Source organism: Triturus cristatus, chromosome 2_1 (genome assembly GCF_964204655.1).
Source record: "Triturus cristatus chromosome 2_1, aTriCri1.1, whole genome shotgun sequence".
Lineage (NCBI taxonomy): Eukaryota > Metazoa > Chordata > Amphibia > Caudata > Salamandridae > Triturus > Triturus cristatus.
The window spans coordinates 693,784,032-693,803,696 of record NC_140581.1 but is presented as its reverse complement, the minus strand read 5'-3'; the positions used below and the strand labels follow the sequence as shown (position 1 = coordinate 693,803,696).

General features: G+C 44.1%; 1 protein-coding gene across 8 annotated transcripts in view; it reads left to right on the top strand.

Annotated features, from left to right (window-relative positions):
- The window catches only part of YTHDC2 (YTH N6-methyladenosine RNA binding protein C2), a 1,174,422-nt gene that overhangs the window by 892,138 nt on the left and 262,619 nt on the right, over positions 1-19,665 (top strand). For 2 of the 8 annotated variants that reach the window (XM_085632636.1, XM_085632635.1), the window contains exon 27: positions 7,441-8,319. The exons of the other annotated variants lie outside the window; for them this stretch is intronic. In XM_085632636.1, coding sequence (XP_085488762.1) covers positions 7,441-7,480 — 40 coding nt within the window. In that variant the 3' untranslated portion in view covers positions 7,481-8,319. Of the gene's footprint in view, positions 1-7,440; positions 8,320-19,665 lie in introns of those variants that run through there. 8 annotated transcript variants of the gene reach the window in all.

The following is a 19,665-nucleotide window of genomic DNA, read 5'->3' as shown; positions in this document are numbered from 1 at the left end:
CAACCCACTCAATCTTTTTGTGGCCGAGGATACAGTCATCACTGATGTGGGACAGGCAGCCAGAAGTCAAGCCAGACCACCCTTTCCCCCCTCCAGCAGCCACAGCCTCCAAACCCTTTAGTATGCCGTCCAACCCTCATGGGCATCCAGTGGGGGCAGGATACGCCATCACCTGTCCCACTGGAGCTCAATACCATTCGTCCATTGGGATTTACAGCTCATTCAAAGGGGCTCCTCCTTCCCACTTTGTGTCCACCCTCCCACCCAGGCCATCTACTTATCACAAGCTGAAGAAGGACCACCTTTCCTTACTCCGTCAGCTATAGAGAAGGTGCCAGCATCAGAAGTAGGCTGTGGTTGCTATTCCTGCTCCTTTCCGGTGCCCAAGAAAGACAGAGGCCCCTGTCCTATTCTAGAACAGCGCCTTCTCAATCTATTCATGAAGAAGGAGAAATTCCGAATGCTCAGGTTCACGCAAGTCCTCTCTGCCCTGCACCCAGGTGACTGGATGGTATTGCTGGACTTAACGGACACTTATTTTCAAATCCAAGACATGCCTGCCCACAGGTGTTACCTGCGGTTCAGGGTCGGCCACAATCACTTTCAACTTGCCATGCACTCCTTTGCCCTTACCAGCTCCCCTGGAATGTTCATGAAAATTATGGCGGTGGTTATAGCTCATTTGTGGAGGTCAGGGATACCAGTCTTAGCCTGAGGGAATTCTTCTGCATTGTCAAGTCACTGACCACCTTAAAAGGGGAGGGACAACTGCCCTCGCTGACAGTAGCCCACTGCAATGAACTAGCAGCTTACTTCTAAGACAAAGCGTTTGCTATTTACAATAGTCTATAATAGACAAAAAAAATTTGTCTAAGACACAGGAAATTTTGGTGGTGCATAAAGAAGGGGTATGCCTCTCAGCCTTCCCTCTGGTCACGGAGAAATCACTATCAGTAATACTAGGCAAAGTAAAAAATCAGGCTCCCTTTTAGACCCAGCGCCAGCTCATATCCTGCACAGCCCCATATCCTGCGACAAGGAGCTTCCAAGATCCTTCCCACAATGCTTAACCTCCTCAATTTCTCCCTTGACACCGGCATAGTTCCCTGGCTTAGAAGCACACAGTGGTCAATCCTCTGTTAAAGAAAATCTAATCTCGACCCTCTGTACCCCAGAACCTACTGACCAATCTCCTTGTTCCCAGTCATGGGGAAGTTTCTGGAAAAATGCATCACCCAAACCCTTACTCAATATCTGGAGGAGAACTTGCTTCTCAGGTCTACGCAGACCAGTTTCCGTCCTCAACACAGCACAGAAACCATGATACTAGCAGTAACAGAAGAGCTAAAATCTATTCTAGATAAAGAAGGTGCTGCTTCAAACATTCTCTTCGACCTAAGCACAGTGATGCTCAGGATGAGTGAAGTTGGAATAAAGGATGACGCACTGAACTGGGGATCATCATTTCTGACAGACAGGTCCTTTCATTTTAAATTTGGGATCCGCCATATCATTCTGATGTCCTCCCCATGAACTGTGGGGTTCCGCATGGCTCAGCATTGAGCCCCACACTCTTTAATATCTGCTTCCTTTAGCAGAAATAGTGATGGAACTTTGAGTGTTGATTATCTCCTTTGGTGGTCTCCCTGGCTCCCGAAGCAGGTTTAAAACAGCCTACCCGATGTTTTGAAAAAGTGGAAGCTGGATGGCAAGTTGTTCAATCCAAGCTAAACAGAGACAAAACAAAGTTGATGCTGCTAGGAAACAAACTGATTTCACAGACGTACATTGGCTGGCTGAAGAACCTGGGTATCCCACCTCTCCCATAAAGAGCTTAGGCATGTGGCTAGGTAGTTCGCTATCTAAGGAGGCTCAGGTAAAAAAAACTTACAGCCACCTGTTTTGGTTTGTTCAGAATTGTGAGGAATATCTTAGACCTGCAACCCCCACAATCCAGGAAGTCAGTGGTCCAAGCGTTGATTCTTTCCTGTCTGGATTACTTTAACTCTTTGTATCTGGGCTTGCCTATATCTACTGACAAGAGACTCCAGGTGGTCCAGAATGTGGCTGCACGATCATTTTCAGGCTTCCCAAATATGTCTCAGTAAAAAATGCACTGGCCTCCCTGCACTGGTTACCAGTGGAAGAGAGGATAAAATGTAAGACACCCTATCTGGCACACTTGGGAATCAACTTCAAAGGGCCCTCTTTGATCAGGAATCGGCTGATCCTCCAAGGCACGACGACTAAAAGTGCCACAAATACAAAGAGGCTGATAGGGAGGCAGATCCTTCTCTTACATGAAGCCAAAGCTGTGGAACTCAGTGCCCCAGGAGCTGACAATGCAGTTAAGGTTAAAAAAGTTTTTTTTAAACCTGGTTATACCCTCACTAATTTAACCATTATCTGTTCCTCCAGTTACAGACTTGCTGGTTTTCACTTGGCACTGGAAGACTTCGGGTAGCTACGAGCTGTATAAATCCGCATAGCACCTCGACAATTGGCTATTGAGGGTAGGCTCCCCCTAGGCAGTCTGCTGCCACCTTCAGACTGCTGCAAACCTTTTCAAACTCACTGGGGTTCACTATCAACATAACAAAGTCACACCTGACTCCTTCTCATGTTCTCCCTTTCATCTGAGCTGTTCTGGGCACAGTGCAGTTTTGGGCCTATGCTTCTGAGCAGCGAGTCCAAGATATTCAGGCTATAATACTGTTGATTCAGTCTCTATCCTGGATTACGGTGAGACTGACTCCGAGGCTGTTGGGCCTCATGCCTTGTTGTGACACATGCCAGTTGGTATATGATGGCTCTGCAGTTGGACCTGAAGTTCCAGTGGGCGCAGCCTCAGTGGAATATCTCCAATTTGGTTCAGATCTCGGATGGAGCTGAAAAAGACCTGCAGTGGTGGCTAACTACCTGAAATTGGGTCAGTGGCAGACCTCTCTACCTTCCCCAACCAGAGCTGACGGTACTGACAGATGCATCCCTTCTAGGCTGGGGTGGCAATCTGGGAGAAGTGGACTCTGGTCTCTGGTGGAATCTGGACTCCACATCTCAACCTGTTGGAGCTCCGAGTGATCCAACTGGCATTGAAGGCCATTTTTCCTTCAGTCTAGGGAAGGCTGGTACAGGTGTTAATGGACAACACCACCGCCATCTGGTTTTGCAAGAAACAGGGTGGGTGGAGTCACATCTGGACGTGGCTGGAACGTCAGGACATATCCCTGGTGGTTCAACACCTGCTGCGCTTTCTGAGGGCCAGGGTAAACAAACTCAGCCGTCGATGCCTATCTGATTACGAATTGCGTCTCGATCCGGTGGTGGTGCAAGTTCTCTTTCAAGAATGGGGAGAGCCTCCATCGAGAACATGAAATGTCATTAGTTTTGCACTTTGGAGTTTCCAAGGCAGCTTATGCTGGAAGACACTTTTCATCTGGAGTGGAGCTCAGGCCTCCTGTATTCTTTTCTGCCAATACCATTTAAGCTCATTGGTCTCAAGAAGATCAGGAAGGACTAGTCGTTTTGTGGCTCCAGATTGGGCACAGTTAGTCTGGTATCCCGAGCGACTGAGCATGAGCACGGGTCCTTCGATCAAGATGCCTCTTCAAGAGGATCTAATTTCCCAGAAACAGGGCTGGGTTGTGCACCCAAACCAGAAATTGCTTTGCCTTCATGTGTGGAGATTGAGCATTGACAGTTGACAGCTTTCGACCTTTCGACCTTCCGCCCAAAGTCTGCAATGTTATCTTGGCAACCAGGCATTCCTCCAACAAGATGGTATACGCCTGCTGTTGGAGCAAGTTCGTGGCACCAGTGGTCAGTTTTCTTTGTGGCTCAGCGCTTCTGGTGTGGAAAGTCGCAAAAAGAAATTGACATCAGCATCCAGTGATGGCACCTATATAGGCACCACTAAACATGTCACTTTTGACGCGGATGAAGCCACGTGGAGCCCAAGAACGCCACCTGCCCCCTCACAGGGGTACTGCTCACAAAGCATTTCCGTATCTAGTCTGACGCCTGGGAATTATTCTAAGGTAAGTAATATGCGGCTAGATAGATGCTCTGCCAGATAAGGCGTTAACAAAAGGTAAGTAACTTGTTACTTTGTGCCTCTGTTGTGTTGTGTCTCAAACCGTGTAGAAGACCTTTCTGTGAGGAGCATGACTTTACACTAATGCTGAGTCTGGATGTCAGCCTTTTAAGGACATTTGAAAATAGAACCAGTCGAAACCGGCTCTGGAAGTCCAGACAGAGGATACACATTTCCGATCTCCCCCGTCTCTATTCACATGGGAACTGCTGGCCCAGTTGTTTTCCAGTTCCAAGTTACCTTTGACCAAGCAGGAGGTGTTCAGCAGAATACCCAGAGGACTGCAGGTCAACCAGAACTGATGACTGCTGAAAATCAGTCACCTGGAACTGATCTGAAAGGAAGAGCTGTGTCTCTGTCCTGAAGTGCCTGAAAATCTCCTGACTGTGAAGAAGAGTGAAGGAGTGAACCGACCCTACAGGAGGAGTGTTTGCCAGTGTGGGCAAGAAGAAGATGACCATAGAGCTAAGTCTACATCCACCAGGGACCCCTGAGAGCATGACCTGTGTGTTCCCAGATTGCAGCCAGTCAATGTTGCTGAAGCTGCCTGAATTGTGTCCAGGCAGATTGCACTGCTGACCCTGTAACTGCTGTCCTGGTCACGTAAGCAAAAAAGGGACAGATAGGCTCTGAATTTCCTATGAGTTACAGTATGAACTCCTAGGGTTGAAAGTTTATATGAATCACTTCAATCTGCAATATTGACGCATTGGTCTTTTTTCCCTATAGCAATTGAAGGGGTGTAATTTTAAGGCATAATCTTAAAAAAAGGATGCAACCTCTTACCTACATTCGGTGTCATGCTTCATCATGGGGGTTTCTTCTTCGCTAGCCTTCATGTGGGGCTAAGCAGGCTTATACAGGGCTCTTGGAGTCTCTTCATACGGGTATGCAGAGTCTTGAAAAGAAAACGACTGTTAAAGTTGCATTAGGGTAAGTTTATTCAGAATCAATTTAATTATTGGACATTTAATGTCTGGTTCTATCCTATGCAAGATTAAAACATGCAAAGGAGTTGGAGAAATTAGAAAATGTTAATGGTACTTTCCTTATAATCCCGCAAAGGCAACGTGTTTCAGCACTATATTGGTGACTAAGGCGTCCTGGAACTTTCATCAAGACCATAAGACTATCTTTCTTTCAGACCAGGATTCCTTCACCTAGTTAATTGAAGAAGAATTACAGTTCATTTGTATTAGAAACAAGTCCAAGTCTCCTAGGGAAAATCACATAAACAACACAGTGAAAAAATGTCACTGATTACAGAGGCACACATTCATGCATATATTTATCTTTATCACCATAGCAACACCCCAATCAGTTTCACAGCAAATGTGGAACTCAGTGTTTATACTAATGCTCTTATTCATCCAGAGGCTAGGAAATGAAGCACAACAGCTATCCCTTGCAATACGCTGCAGGTGTGTGCTGTATGGAGGACAAAATATGTAAATTCTAATTTTAAGTACAAATAAATACTTTGGGCCCTCTTATGTCTTCAGTGGTCCTGTAGATGGAACGGGGCATGGTGTTTCTGATATGTTGTATACTGAGGATAATGAAGTGATTTGTGATGTAATCGCTTGTCATTTGCCTTTGCCCAGGCATCTCATTTTAGGGCCTTATAAATAGAGTTGAGGGACCATAGTCTCCTACTTCCATGCAGTCATTTTCATGAATTTTATATGCTATAAGATAGACAAGACAACATAGCATCCCGCTATTTGATCACCTGTCAGTGAAAAAGTCTCTATCATATTTTGTAGTGCAAACTCAAAATTAAAGCTGGGAGAGCGTCCGCTATTACCTCTCCAGATAATTCTACATGGTGTATATGAACCGTCCTATCCATATAGGTGGGATAGGATTCAAGGGTTGCCATCTTGTAAGTCACCTATAAGGAAAATAATACTAGATCATGCTGTGAAATAATGGATTTAGAGTAGGAAACAACGTACTTAAAATTGTGTATTTTCAGTAGGCCTGATTGTTAAGCAGGCATTATGATATACCTTAGTCTGGTATGCTCCACTCTGGTGCACATGCCTGGTGTCTGTCGGTCTCTGCTTTGCCTAAGGAGCGAAGCTTAATGGGCGGGTATTTAGAGGAGGCCGATTGAAAGTGACACTGGGTGCATCCTCATGGCAGACTTGTGATGGAATCACATCATGTGTATATGTTGGAAAGAAACACTAGGAAGTGAAGCTGTGTGTGTCCTAAAGTCAGACATTTAAAGATGTGATTATGTGATGAGTTTACATCGGGACAAGATGCTAGAATGTAGCCATAGTCAATGGGCCTTCAGTGAAGCCCTCCTTCATGGCTTTTGTTATGGAGAGACCAATCAACAATCCAGTGTTATAACTGTATACTGTAAACAGAGTATGAGACATTTCATTCTTCTCTTTATCGTAAATCCCATTTCTGCCACTATGAGTCCTGCATTGAACTCCAAATGTAATATTAGCCTCACATTGGGATTTTTATGTTGTTATTACAAGGAAACAATGATATGTAGCAATGCCTGAAGGGCCATCATCCAAGGTCTCTGTAGTGGGATTTTTATGGGGAAATAATTAAACAATTTGATGATCGAACTCAATGTTGTTAAATAATTGTGGGATATATTAATACTCCCTTATTATAAAAAAAAAAATGTTCAATGCCTGTCATTCACTAGGTGAAGGAATCCTAGTATGACAGAATAATAGATAGGGTCCTACGATACTGATGAAAGCCCCAGAATGTTTTTGCCACCATATTCGGGCTGAAACATATTGACTTCAGCGGGTTTGTGAGGAAGGTACTATAATAATTACCTGATTTCTCCTACTTCTTTGTGTGTTTTATTCTTACAGCAAATAGAAATGAACAGTAAATGTGCACTAATTAAATTCAATATGAATAAGCCTGTCCTATTGCAATTTAAAGTTATTTCTAAGATGCTCATTTCTCGTCAAACACAAGTCACCATATACTTAATATATATATGAAAAGACACCAAGAGTTCTGGATGAGCCCACTTAGCCCACCAGTGTGCTGGAGAAGCAATAACCATAACAAAGAAGCATGCCTCCTAGTGTGGGTGAGGGGTTCACATCCTTTTTAAGAGTATTTCTTGAAATTACACCCATTTAATTGCTTTAAGGAAAATAGACCAGTGTTTCGATATCACAGACTGATGTGATCCACATAAACCTTCACCATAAGGAGTACCCACTGTAACTGCTAGGAAAATCATAGCCTATCAGTCCGTTTTTTGTTTATGTATTTAAGTAGAGAGAGAGAGAGTACTGAGTTAGGCTGTATAAATATATTTTCTTTTTCTCTCCTTTCTGTTTTCACAGCCTGTTGTATGTGCCGGAAGTATGCCCACACAGATTTTGAAGCCGCTTGCCCGTGGCAATTGCTTGAAATGTTTCCAAAGGGACTCTGAACCGGGTAGCACATGGCACTTGCCCATACATTTGCCCATGCGAACTATACTCCTGAACCTGAATGCTGCTGTTGTGCCCATGCAAAATATAACATCCTCACCTTAAGTGCGGCTTGTCCGAAGTGCTGACCTGAAGTGTGCCCAACCAGACTGCCCAGCCACCCAGTGAACTATAAACACCTCAAATTGACTCAGCTGTTGCAAGTGGGAACCATGAGTCAAAGTGAACTGCCAAGGAGGTTCTAACTGTCCAGCTGCGCCACCTGTTCTGCAGATAGCATATATGGACTTGGAGCTGCACCTCATCTGAAGCAGAGTATTCTGTGGTGGCCTGTGTACTCTCACAAACACCTACTCACCGTGCATCCGGAAGAGGGCCTTGCAGTATCTGAAGACCAGCAGCGATGCCAACTATAACTACTGCTGCTTCAAGAGCTAGCCCATGCATCTGCTTCTGGGAAGGGTTATGGGTCTTCCCTGAAGGAGGAGGGAAGACAAGGACTGATGTGAGCTTCAGTCTGAATCTCAGGCCCGCCCAGAGGAACCACATTGGTAAAAAGTACTTAAGACTGAGCACAATCTTCTGCCTTAGAGTGGGTAACACAGCACCTGGGCTTACAACCGACCACAGACTGCCCTGCACGATGTAAGGATAGGGTGAGAGAGAAAATCGGGGGTACACTTGCCCTTCGCACAGTGACCCTGCACCAAAGACTCATCTGCATCTTGCAGTGTGTAGTATTGTGTTTTTGAAGGAATTAAAGTACTTTCTTTAGTAAAAAGACAGGCACTGGGTTGAACAATCAGTTATTGTACTGTTGGTTGATTGCTGAGTGCCAGGCTCCTTGCGTGCCTGCACTAACCTCCCTCTGAAGCTTATGACAGATCACAATAAGTGCTGAAAGACTTGTACTTGGCCCAGGTTGCAGAGCCATAGTAGGATGGGCCTTGGGAAATCAGAAAATAATGACCCAAGCCCCCAGAGCTGAGGTCCAGTAGCCCCTGTCTGCTCCATGGCCCCTTAAATGGAGTCTGACATAATTTTTCCAAGTTAGGTGTCACCCACTGCCAGTGATAGATCAATTCTGTTAGATACCTTCCATGTTCTTGGGCATGAAATATCTAATGATGACATTGACGTCTGCATGCAGGGGTGTGGCGCCTTAATGCAGTTCCATCATGCTCAGAGGTGGGACAGCGGAGGTTGATGATGCCACCTGTTTGTATGCAAGAGTGATTGCGAGAATTTCCATGTCCGAACGGGTTATGGAGAAATTCACAAGGGCAAGAATCTGTGGTGAGAAGAGTATTCATATGCATTTTATCATTGCAGTGATCCAAATGTTAACCCAGGACACCTCTGAAATGTTTCTCTTAGTTTTCGCTCCCCACTTGGTTATGTAATTATGTGTTTGGACCTTTCTTTTTGGGGCTTAGTAAATAAAGGTATGAATATTTCTTGAGCTCTCTGTTGGAACAGCCATTTAGTCATCTAGCTACAGTTGGTCCCTTTTTAATTAGCCCTATGTGTCAGTTGAGAATTATGGAATTTGTCCTTTTCCTTTGAGTTCTGTGTACCCTTGTAGGATTCAGTGGTTCAGGGGACATCTTCTCCATGCAGTTGAACTAGCAGTAGGGTGAGATGTGGTTACATCGGTGGAGTTCCCTACCATCCCTCTGATTGTCAGCAAGCAGTGCCGGGCGGGAGGAAACATTATTATCCGCACGCCTGTGGCTATCTACAAATGTTATTCAGGATATTGTTTGCCAAATGCCAGAGCCCCCTGTGATGTATTTTCCTCTGCATGGTTCCTTAAGGGATGCCTTTCTTGTGAACTGGTTGAGGAGACTGCTTCATTAACTTCCTCTACTATTCGGAAGAGGATCAGTGCTAAGCCAATCCTTGTCACTCCCAATTGGGCAAGGAGTTTTTGGTACAACAGTGTGTTGGAACCCAGCATTTGGCTCTCTGTTCCCGTGCCAAAAAGGACAGATTTGCTTTTTTCAGGTTTTCCTCTCCCACCCTAGTACTCTCTGTCTGTAGGCATTCTATTCTTGAGGGCTTGTAAAACTCATGCTACCTGAAGGCCTCCGAGCGATGCCAAAGACACTGTAGGTGAACGAAATAGAACTGACGAGGAAATTCAGTCGCAGAAAAGCCTGAACTTCAGGGCCTTGTGGAAGCGAGGTTCAAACTCCTGTAGATGCAGTTCAGTGGTAGAGTGTTCCAAAGTCTGGGGGCCAAAAAGTAAGTGGAGTGGGCACCCCAAAGGGATCTGCGAATCCTGGGGACCTTCAGTAGATTGGCTGATGTGGAAAGAAGATTGAATGTTATCATTTGGATGCCTTCAGCATACTGTCTGATGAAGCGGATGTTTTCTGATAGATTCTACTAACCGCAGATTCCTCACCTTTTGAATACTCCCCCTATGTATCAGAAAAGATGAGGAATTGGAGGTTAGATAGAGTCTCTACCAGATAGAGAACTACTAGAGGTCAGTAACGTGTTCATCTTAGCCACCTGAAATGCAGCTACTCAGTCTTTCTATGTGGGTCACTGGGATGAATCTGTTAATTGGTGCCAGACAAAAAGCCTACACCCTTTCAAGTCTCACCTGGCTGATATCCTGTGCTTAACCATCTAACTTTCTCAATCAGGTGTTGTTCTTCCTACCGTCAAAAACTGATTGACTGCTCTTCTTGCCTTTCTGTGTCTTATCGACCAGCCCCATTGCTCAGACTGGCTCTAGTTGCTCGTTCTTTCAAAAGGTTATTGTATATGTTTTAACCCACACACTTTGTTATTCGGCTGTGGAATTTAAACTTAGTACTGATTTTTCTCATGGTACTACCCTTTGATCCTATGCACAGTTGTTCCATATGTCTCTTTCCCCTAAAGACGGTCTTCCACGTGATGAATATCTGGGCATATAAAGTCAGAAAAGCACAGGCAATAGCAGTCCACCCAGTGTTTATGGTATTTTACCCATCAAATTGGTTCTGTGCACGTCTCTATCCTTTCTGCCATGGCTGATTTTTTGCATTCCACTTGGGCCAGGATATCACCCTTCCCTTTTTGTTTCCTCTTCCTGATGCCTCCAAGGAAGAGGAGCAGATGCAAAGACCGGGGTTCAGGTATGCTGTCTACATTGTAAATTGACAAGATCAGATTATTAGAAGACGGTCACTTTTATATAGGCTTCACTAGAGTCAAGAAACGTAAAGCCATGATCTAATGTAGTATTTCTTATTGTGTCATCCTATGCATTAAGGTCTGCAAAAATGTGGCTGTGCAAGAGCCTCCACCTGGCACTTGTTATCATTGTACTTAGACAATAGCACCTTCCAATGTTCTCGCCAGGGCCATCCCAGTAGCGGACATTGCTGGATGGTCACTTGGTCTTCGCTGCCTACTTTTGTCAAACAATACTGTCTCGTATTTCAGAGGCAGCATGATGAATATATCGTAAGGACCATATTGCACAACTTCCTTGACTAAATAACAGCCAATCCCGCTTCCTTTTGGGTACTGCAGTGGGACGTATTCAGAAGGTATGGAATCTGCTGGAAGAGTTGGCCACCAGAAATTTGGTTTTCCTTGGTTGCAACATTTCTGATGGATACTACACATTTCCACAGATTAATAACCACCCTTCTTCCTATACTACTGCGTTAGTGCGGTTCATAATAAGGTTCTACGGTATACAATGTTTGAGGGTGGCATGTTGTCAGCTGTAGTTTAGCTCTCTGGTGTCCCACCACACACCTGTTTTGAGCGTACAAACAAAAAGTAGGCGACTGACACCAGTGTGCCAGGCAGTACCTTATAAAGTGTGATGTTATCACTCTCTGGTTGGGTAAAACCATAAGAGGAGTTGTGTAACATTACTGGACGGTGCTAGAGTGCTAATGCTAGGGAAAAAATTGTTTTAGTAGAATGTGACTGAAGATACACTCTCTCTGCTTACTCCTGCCATCTAGTGTTGAGCTCCGACATTTGCAAGTTGTTTTTCTTCAAAGAAGTCTTTCGAGTCACAGGATGCACTTTGACTCCTCCCTTATTGGGGAATGAGCACAGATACCGACTCAATGTTAGAATTATTTTTCCACCCTCGAATTTGGATGTTCACAAGAGGGCTCCGAGTTGGTCTTGTCTTGAACATCTTTTCAGGCCACATGGTTAGTTTTCGATACTAACTCTTCAGGATAACCAGTCCTATCTGCTGGTAGAAAGATTCCTTTGGTGCCAAGGAGGGTAAAGAGGCCAGCCGATCGTGAATCTGGCAGCTAAGGCGACTCTCAGTCCTGAGTCATGCTGTTCGAGTCCATCAGAACACGAGGAGGTACATTGCATCACGCCTGCACCATAGACTATCATCCCTGATATGAAGATCATGCTCAGGGCCTAAAGTACATTATCTGACCCCAAAACTCATGTCTTTAGCGCATTTGTCCAATGCCGAGATAGGAGTTTGGCATCAAACCCCAAGCATGGACACAAAAAGCCGCCACCTCCAGAGGCCCTGATGTCTTCAGTCTCCGGTCAGCACTGGGACAAGGCTTCAGAGTCTATCAAGGCTCCATTTAAGGACATCAACACCCTAACCCCCACTGGTCCTTGAGCCCTACTTTCACCAAGGGCTCCGGTCAGCTCCGGTACAAGGGTTTGGATTCGACCAAAGCTCCATCTAAGGGCATCAAAATCCTGACCCCTACTGGTCCTCGAGCCCATCACTCACCAAGGGTGGTGAACATCCATGCTCGCACCCCAGGATGACGCCAAGATCACAGAGAAAGATGGCGATAAGCTTCCATAAACACTGAAGATCCCTGCAATACCAAAACCGTAACCAGCATCCGGATCTGAGGAATCAGAGGTGCTTATTCTACAGTCTCCAAGATGAGCTTGCTTGACACCAGGCAGAAGCAGCTCTTCATTCACCCCTTTATCAGGAAGAGTTCAAGAAAGCCACTTCCACAAAGTCATCACAGACATTTTGTCACAAGAGGAAACGCGTCTTCGAGGGTGAACCTTCTTTGAAGCTTCCCTCCCCCTGATCAGACAGTTATGAAATGTGTGCACATGATCTTTTCCTCCACCCTTGCCTCCACCATCAATTATACCTCCTCCACCATCACCACCCCTCCACACACTCCACATCTGCTGCCTCCCCAAGTCACCTGAGGAGTCCCCTACACCTTTTTTCTGACTCTGGCAGTCTATATGGTCCCTTTAACCCTCATTACCCTCCCTTTACTCAGGACCCACTGATAATCCTTGAGACGAGTATAATGTTGTTACCCCATAGGACTTTCATTTCAACCACTACCCAGTCAAAGGATCTTCAGCAGAAGGTTATGCAATGGGCCGCTGTGGTTCCTAAGATGGAAATGCCTGACATCCAGGAGGAAGATGACTTCCTTGTGGAAATGCTGTCAGAATCCAAGCGTATAGTGCATTTCCTGCCCATGCACAGGGGGCATGCTCAAATCTGCTTCAGATAAATTTAAGGAGACAGTTAGGGCAATGGTAGTGACACATTGGTTGATAAAAAGTACAAACGCTAACCTACTGACTCTGTTTACATCAAAACCCCAGTTCCCCCAGACTTCCTAGTAGATCATCCTGCCTACAAACTGTATTTTGCCCAGGGGACAGGTAATGCCATACCTCCTGATAAAGAAAGCAAGAAGATTGACACAGTGGACAAGAGAGTAGCTGTTGGGACAGCAAGGCTTTGGCGAGTAGCCAACTCTGTTGATTTCCTCACCAGATAAGACCGCTCCTAGTGGGAGGAGATGCAGCTCATTGTCAGACATCTTCCAAGGGAAATACAGTAAGAGGAAAGTGTCTGAAGGTATAGTCATCTCCAATTCCAGCATTCATTGTGCGCTTGATGCCACAGACACAATCTCTAGAGGCATTAATACTATTGTCCTCTTCAGCTAACACACCTGGCTCTGCATCTCCGGATTCAACCTGAGTTCAAGCAACATTTCCTCAATCTCCTATTTGTTGGGAAGAATATCTTTGCCCTCAAGGTAGACGAGATGTACAAAAAGACTAAAAAGGATGCAAATATTGTGAACTCCATAGGTGGACTGCAAACCTTCTCACTTTTGGAGTTCCTTTCTGAAAAAACTGCGCGGGGGAGCTAAACCACCTCACCTGAACATCCACAGTTGTTCCAAAGGCAGCACTAGGCCTCCCACCAGCATTCAAGGTAGAGGCTACACCAGGGATGCTCATATGGGCAACAACAGGGGTAAGGCAAAGGTGGCCACAGAAAAGGCACTTTTCTCTCAAAACAGTGAAGTGCCCCTGCACACCACCTCCATGATCACACTTCACTTCACTTGTCTTGCTTGAAGGAAATCATATTAGACCCATGATGCGTCCGAGAACTTATCACACCCACTCCCAACATCCCCCCCACAGACACTTCCTCAGTAGAAACCCTCTTTTTCTTTTCAAACAAGGGACTGTTCCGGAATGGGGCAATAGAGAGAGTCTCTCCACACCAACAAGGGAGGGGAGTTTACTCCCTGTAGTTTCTCATCCCCAAAAAGGATGGCTCGTTTTGCGCCATTTTACAGCTCAGACCTCTCGAGAAATGCATCCTGTCGGAACATTTCCATATGTCCATCCTACAGGACATCATTTGTTTGCTCTGACAAGGTGACTACATGTTAGTGCTTGACGTCACGGATGCTTTCACATACCCACCCACCCTGCACACCGCTGGCACATTCATTTAGTAAAAGTGTACAATATTACCAATTGAAAGTCCTGCCTTTCGGGTCACCACAGCCCCAAAGATGTTCACAAAGTTCCTAGCAGTTGTGGCTGTCCACCTGCGAAGGGTGGGTCACTCTTGTTTCCTTGACGATTGGATGTTCAGTTGCAGGCAACAATGCCATGCACATCCTCAGACTGCTCACTTTGCTTCACAGCCTAGGGTTTAGCGTAAATGCTACCATATGCCACCTCCAACCTCACTAGGTTCACCTATTCCTAGGGTCCCCACAGAGGCACATTCACATGGGAAGCCTATCCTAATCAATAAAGACTGCTGTCATTGCAACAGCTGCTGTCTCGTTTTATGACCATTCTCAACTCATACTGAGTACTGCCATGCGCCTTCTGGGGATGATGGCATTATGCATCTCCATTGTCTCATGCCATGCTCTATATGTGCCTTTTACAGGATGCCTTATATGGCAGTGGTTACAGGCAGGGGTTTTCTGGGACGATCCAGTATTGACCAGCACTCACCACTTTCTGCAGCGGGAAGATCCAGTATTGGCCAGCACTGATCTCTCTTTGTAGTGGTGGAAAAGTACAATCTAGTGAGGGCGGGACTTTCACAGATCCCAATCTGCAAGTGACCATCACCATCAATGCTTCTGTCATATGCTGGAAGGGACAACTCAACAAGATGACTTTTCAGGGAGTCTGGCCCCTTCAGTACAATGGATGCTACATCATTACCTAAAATTATATAACTAACCATCAAAGTCTTCCTCCAGCTCATTTAAGGGAAGGTAGTCTTTATCGAGACAGACCGCAGTACCACTATGTTCTACCTACATTAACAAGGTGGAACATGTGCTTCCCAGCTCTCAGCTTTAGCACAGGAGAATTGGCATAGGGCATTCAGTGACAACATGCAACTTCTAGCAGAACACCTTGCGAGGGTGCCAAGACACGCTTCTAACCTCAGATTCCTCATCTTTTGAATACTGGATCTGGAAACTTTTTTGCAGTAACTCTGCGGGCCGGTAGGTGGCTCCGCATGTCACTTCCAGAGCAGAACAACGTTGTAGCTTGACCAGCACTGTGACACCTACCGGCAGGCAGAGATACTGCTACAAAGTTTCCGGATCGAGTCTGACACCTGGGGAGAATTCAAAATGTGAGGAATCTGCAGTTAGAGTAGCTACAAGAAAGAGTGTTACTGAAGATAAGTAACCTGTTTGACAACATTTTGTGGATGATTTGGTCAGGGATCCTTGCCTACGCGATTTCACCTCTCCCATTCCTCCCGTACATACTGAAGAAAATGGGACATATGCCTCTGACTTTTATCCTGGTGGCTCCCCCTGGGCCAGACCACAGTGGTACTCCATGCTTCTGCAGATGTCCATCAACCCACATGAGAACCTACAGCTCGGGCAGGATCTTCTGACACGGAGGCAGGATGGATCACACATCCAAACCCCAGGCAGCTGAACCTAGCAATCTGGCACCTAAGGTCTTTGAATCTGCTGATTTAAATATCCTGCAGGAATGTATGACAATTCTAAGAGAAGTGCACAGGCCCACTACATAGGCCTGTTAATGCCGTAAGTGGAAAAGGTGTGTCCACTACTGCAGCACCAAACAGGTGGGTCCCTTAAAATTTAGTGTCCAAGACATTGTATGCTATATCCTTCATCTGCAGAAGTTATGCCTTGCCTATACGTCTATTGACCTATAATAAGCTGCTGTTGCAGCTTATCTGAAAAACAGGGAACATTCATCCCTAGTCAGGATTCCCATAGTCAAGACATTCTTTGAGAGTTTTTAGAGGTTATAGCTCCTAGAATCACCCCATACCCCAGTATGGAACCTTAACATAGTCCTCACAAGACCTTTGAACCTTTAGCTTAATGACTCCTCCACTACCTTTCCTGGAAGGTAGATTTCCTTGTTGCCATTACTTCATCAGATGCATTTGCAAACTATAGTCTCTCACAATACAAGAGCCTTTCATCCAGGTTCATACAGATAGGTGTTATTCTCAGAACTAATCCCAAATTTAGCCCAAGGGTGTTCTCCCCTCAGTCGAACTGTAAAACTCCTAGTCATCTATCAGCAGCCTGACTTGGTAGCAGAAAGGGCGCTAGGCTCCAAAAAAGGTCTTGCGTATTACATTGATAAGACCAAGTCTGACCAGCTCTTCTTGAACGTTCACAAATGTCACCCAAACTCTAAAACTGGCATAGGTAGGTGGATAATTAAGTGCATCCAAACTTGCCACCACAAAGCCAAGACAGTCCTAATTGTCCACGCATAAGAAAGGGGCAACAATGGCCTTCTTAGGCAACAAACCACTGGCTGACATCTGCAAAGTGGCCACCTGACCCACGTTCACCAAACAGCAGTGTGTGGATATACTGACCCGCCAACAGTCTTTTTTGTGTAAGTTTTATTAATTTTTTCAAGCCATGCCACTGCTTAGAACATTTCATCCCATAGCAAGGCATACAGATGGATAGAATCATAGCATCCCAAACACAACCATCTTTAAAGTAATTACACAATAATACTTCTACAGCTAACATCATTCATTTATGATATACTATGAAAACTTTCTTGATAAACAGGTAAAAAGTATCAATTCATTGCAGCTACAGTATCTACAGAAGAACACCTCATAAGCAAGTACTATATTTCTTTACTCCATTTGTCAGAGAAGATGTGTAGTACCTATACAATATAAACAACGAAACCCACTCTAAAAGGTTCATACTAGACAGACCAGCAAAAATTATTACAATATGCAAATATCGGTAGACTTTTTAAAAGCTCTATCAATCTGCTTGTCCTTGATGTATGGTACAAGCATAATGCCGACTGCCCTAGAGCCTATTAATACAGTTTTTACTATTGACATTAGGCATTCATCAAATTAGTCATTGAAGATCAGACCCGCTCCCCCACCATCGCTTTTTATGGACTTTAAGCTTATATAAGCTTGACTTCATATTATATACAACCAAAAACCTAGCTGTCCACATTTCAAAAGTTGGAGGATCTGGTTTCAGCCACTCTGATGTGATGCATAATCGAGCTACAGCTGCAGCAATAAAGATTAGGCGAAATTCATACTATACCTTAACACTGTGTTAGCTTGTGTTTCATCTACTAGACCCAATAACATTAAAGGTGTAAGAATAACCTGTTCTTTTATAATTTGGTTCAGGAATACACCTATCCCATGTAGTAAGGGCTCTAGCTTTGGGCATGTGGAAAACATATGAAGAATTTTCAACTGATCTGCTCCACCACACTTATATTGGCGGTCAGAACATCCACCCGATTTGTACATTCTGGCCGGGGTATGGTATAAGTTAAAAGCTGTTTTAAAATGCTTCATCCTCAAATTAGCAGTTAAAACACCACCTCTCCCAAATTGAGTGACTCCTGAAGGAGCATACCCTGCTTTTCAAGTTTTAGCGTCCATTCTGCTCTTCCAGATTATCAGTTTACTTATCTATCATCAGATCATATAAACTGCCTATTTTATATCTGTGAAATACAATTGCTTTGGGATGTTCACAATATAAATACATTACATGTAACATGTATCCATGATTTAGGAAGAGAAAAGAACAACACCCAAGCGAAAGTTTCAATCAATATTTTAAGAAGTAACAAATAAATTGGGCTACAATGGTACAATTGAAAGAATTGTGAAAGAGGGGTGACATGTAGAAGTAAATACAGACAATACACTTAGTATAACAAATAAAGGAATAGTTGGGAAAGTGCGATTTTTGGTAAAGTCAATATGATTGATCGCATACGCCTCCTGCTCATATGTGAATAGGCTTTTGAACTGAGACGTTGTGTAGACTCTTAGTATGCGTCGACGTTTCGACCCTATGTAAGGCGCAAAACTTTTTTAAGCGTCACGGCGGGTCTTCTTCGGGACGGAGGAGTGTATGTAGCCCTGCGCAAGAGTGATTAATCACTGCGCGTGTATTATGCTTCTTTTTCCAAAGGGCGGGGTCGATTTGTGTATTGTCTATATTTACTTCTACATGTCACCCCTCTTTCACAATTCTTTCAATTGTACCATTGTAGCCCAATTTATTTGTTACTTCTTAAAATATTGATTGAAACTTTCGCGTGGGTGTTGTTCTTTTCTCTTCCTAAATCATGGATACATGTTACATGTAATGTATTTAAATTGTGAACATCCCAAAGCAATTGTATTTCCCTGACAGAACCATTGTAGCCATATAATACAAATACCCAGGTTCTGAGGGACACAGGGTCACCCCATTATTTTTCATAATTATTTTATATCTGTGGCTAACTGCCTCTATTAAGGGGATCCTAGTTCTATTTTTTTAAGTCTCTTTTCCTTCTGCCAAAAAAATCTCGGCTATGTAAAAATTTTAAAAAATGTCTTGCCTAGGTATATCATAAAATTCCAGTATTTCAGAGAAAGAGCTAAGCTGGGAATCGGTACAAAAATCTCTAATAATAGTAATTCCTTTTTGCCTCCATTTTTCCATCACGGCTCCTTGAAAAATAAAAGGTAGCAGTGGTGATGCAGAGATGGGTGTATAAAAGCGCCTTCTAACATGAGTCCACATGTTATGTGCTGCAACTAGTACCTTCAATCTGTTTTTTTAAAAATAATAGTTTGGTTCTATGTTCTTCAAAAAACAACCAATAGCTTCAATACCCAGCTCCATTTCATGGATTGACTGGGTTTCTCTTATTTCATTAATAGACGACTCTCCAGTTATCAATATTGCCATATATTGTAAGCAACATTCCCAGTAATACAAAGTGAAATTGTGTACCGACCATCCACACCGTGATCTTGGCAGTCATATATTTCATTGCTCTCCTCTGCTTTTCATATCTCCAGAGAAAGCTAGCGTTGAGTGATCCCAGTTTGCCCAGCCATACCTTAGTAAACTCAAGTTGGATAGATCGAAAGAATATAAGATTTTGGGCAATATATTCTTTTTTAACACATTACACCTCCTGTATAAGGAAAGATGTAAATGATCAGTTCACGTTTGATCTTATCTAACATAGGATACAAACTTTACTACACCAATTTCTATAAATTGGCAGTCATTCCAACACCCATGGACACCATATCAGGGACAACCGTTTAATCCCTAACATCATCTTGACCAATGTATAATATCTAGGTTTTAGTATCATTTAGCTGTATTCCTGAGTATAGCCGAATTGTTTTACCTGCCCTTCAATCACCGGAACAGCAGTTATAGGGTCTATTGTAACCACTGCAAAGCTATCTTCGTATGCAAAGACCTTCGATTCAATTTGTTTGTGAAAGACATATTTAATAACAGAACTTCTCACAAGCATAGCTAAAAACAA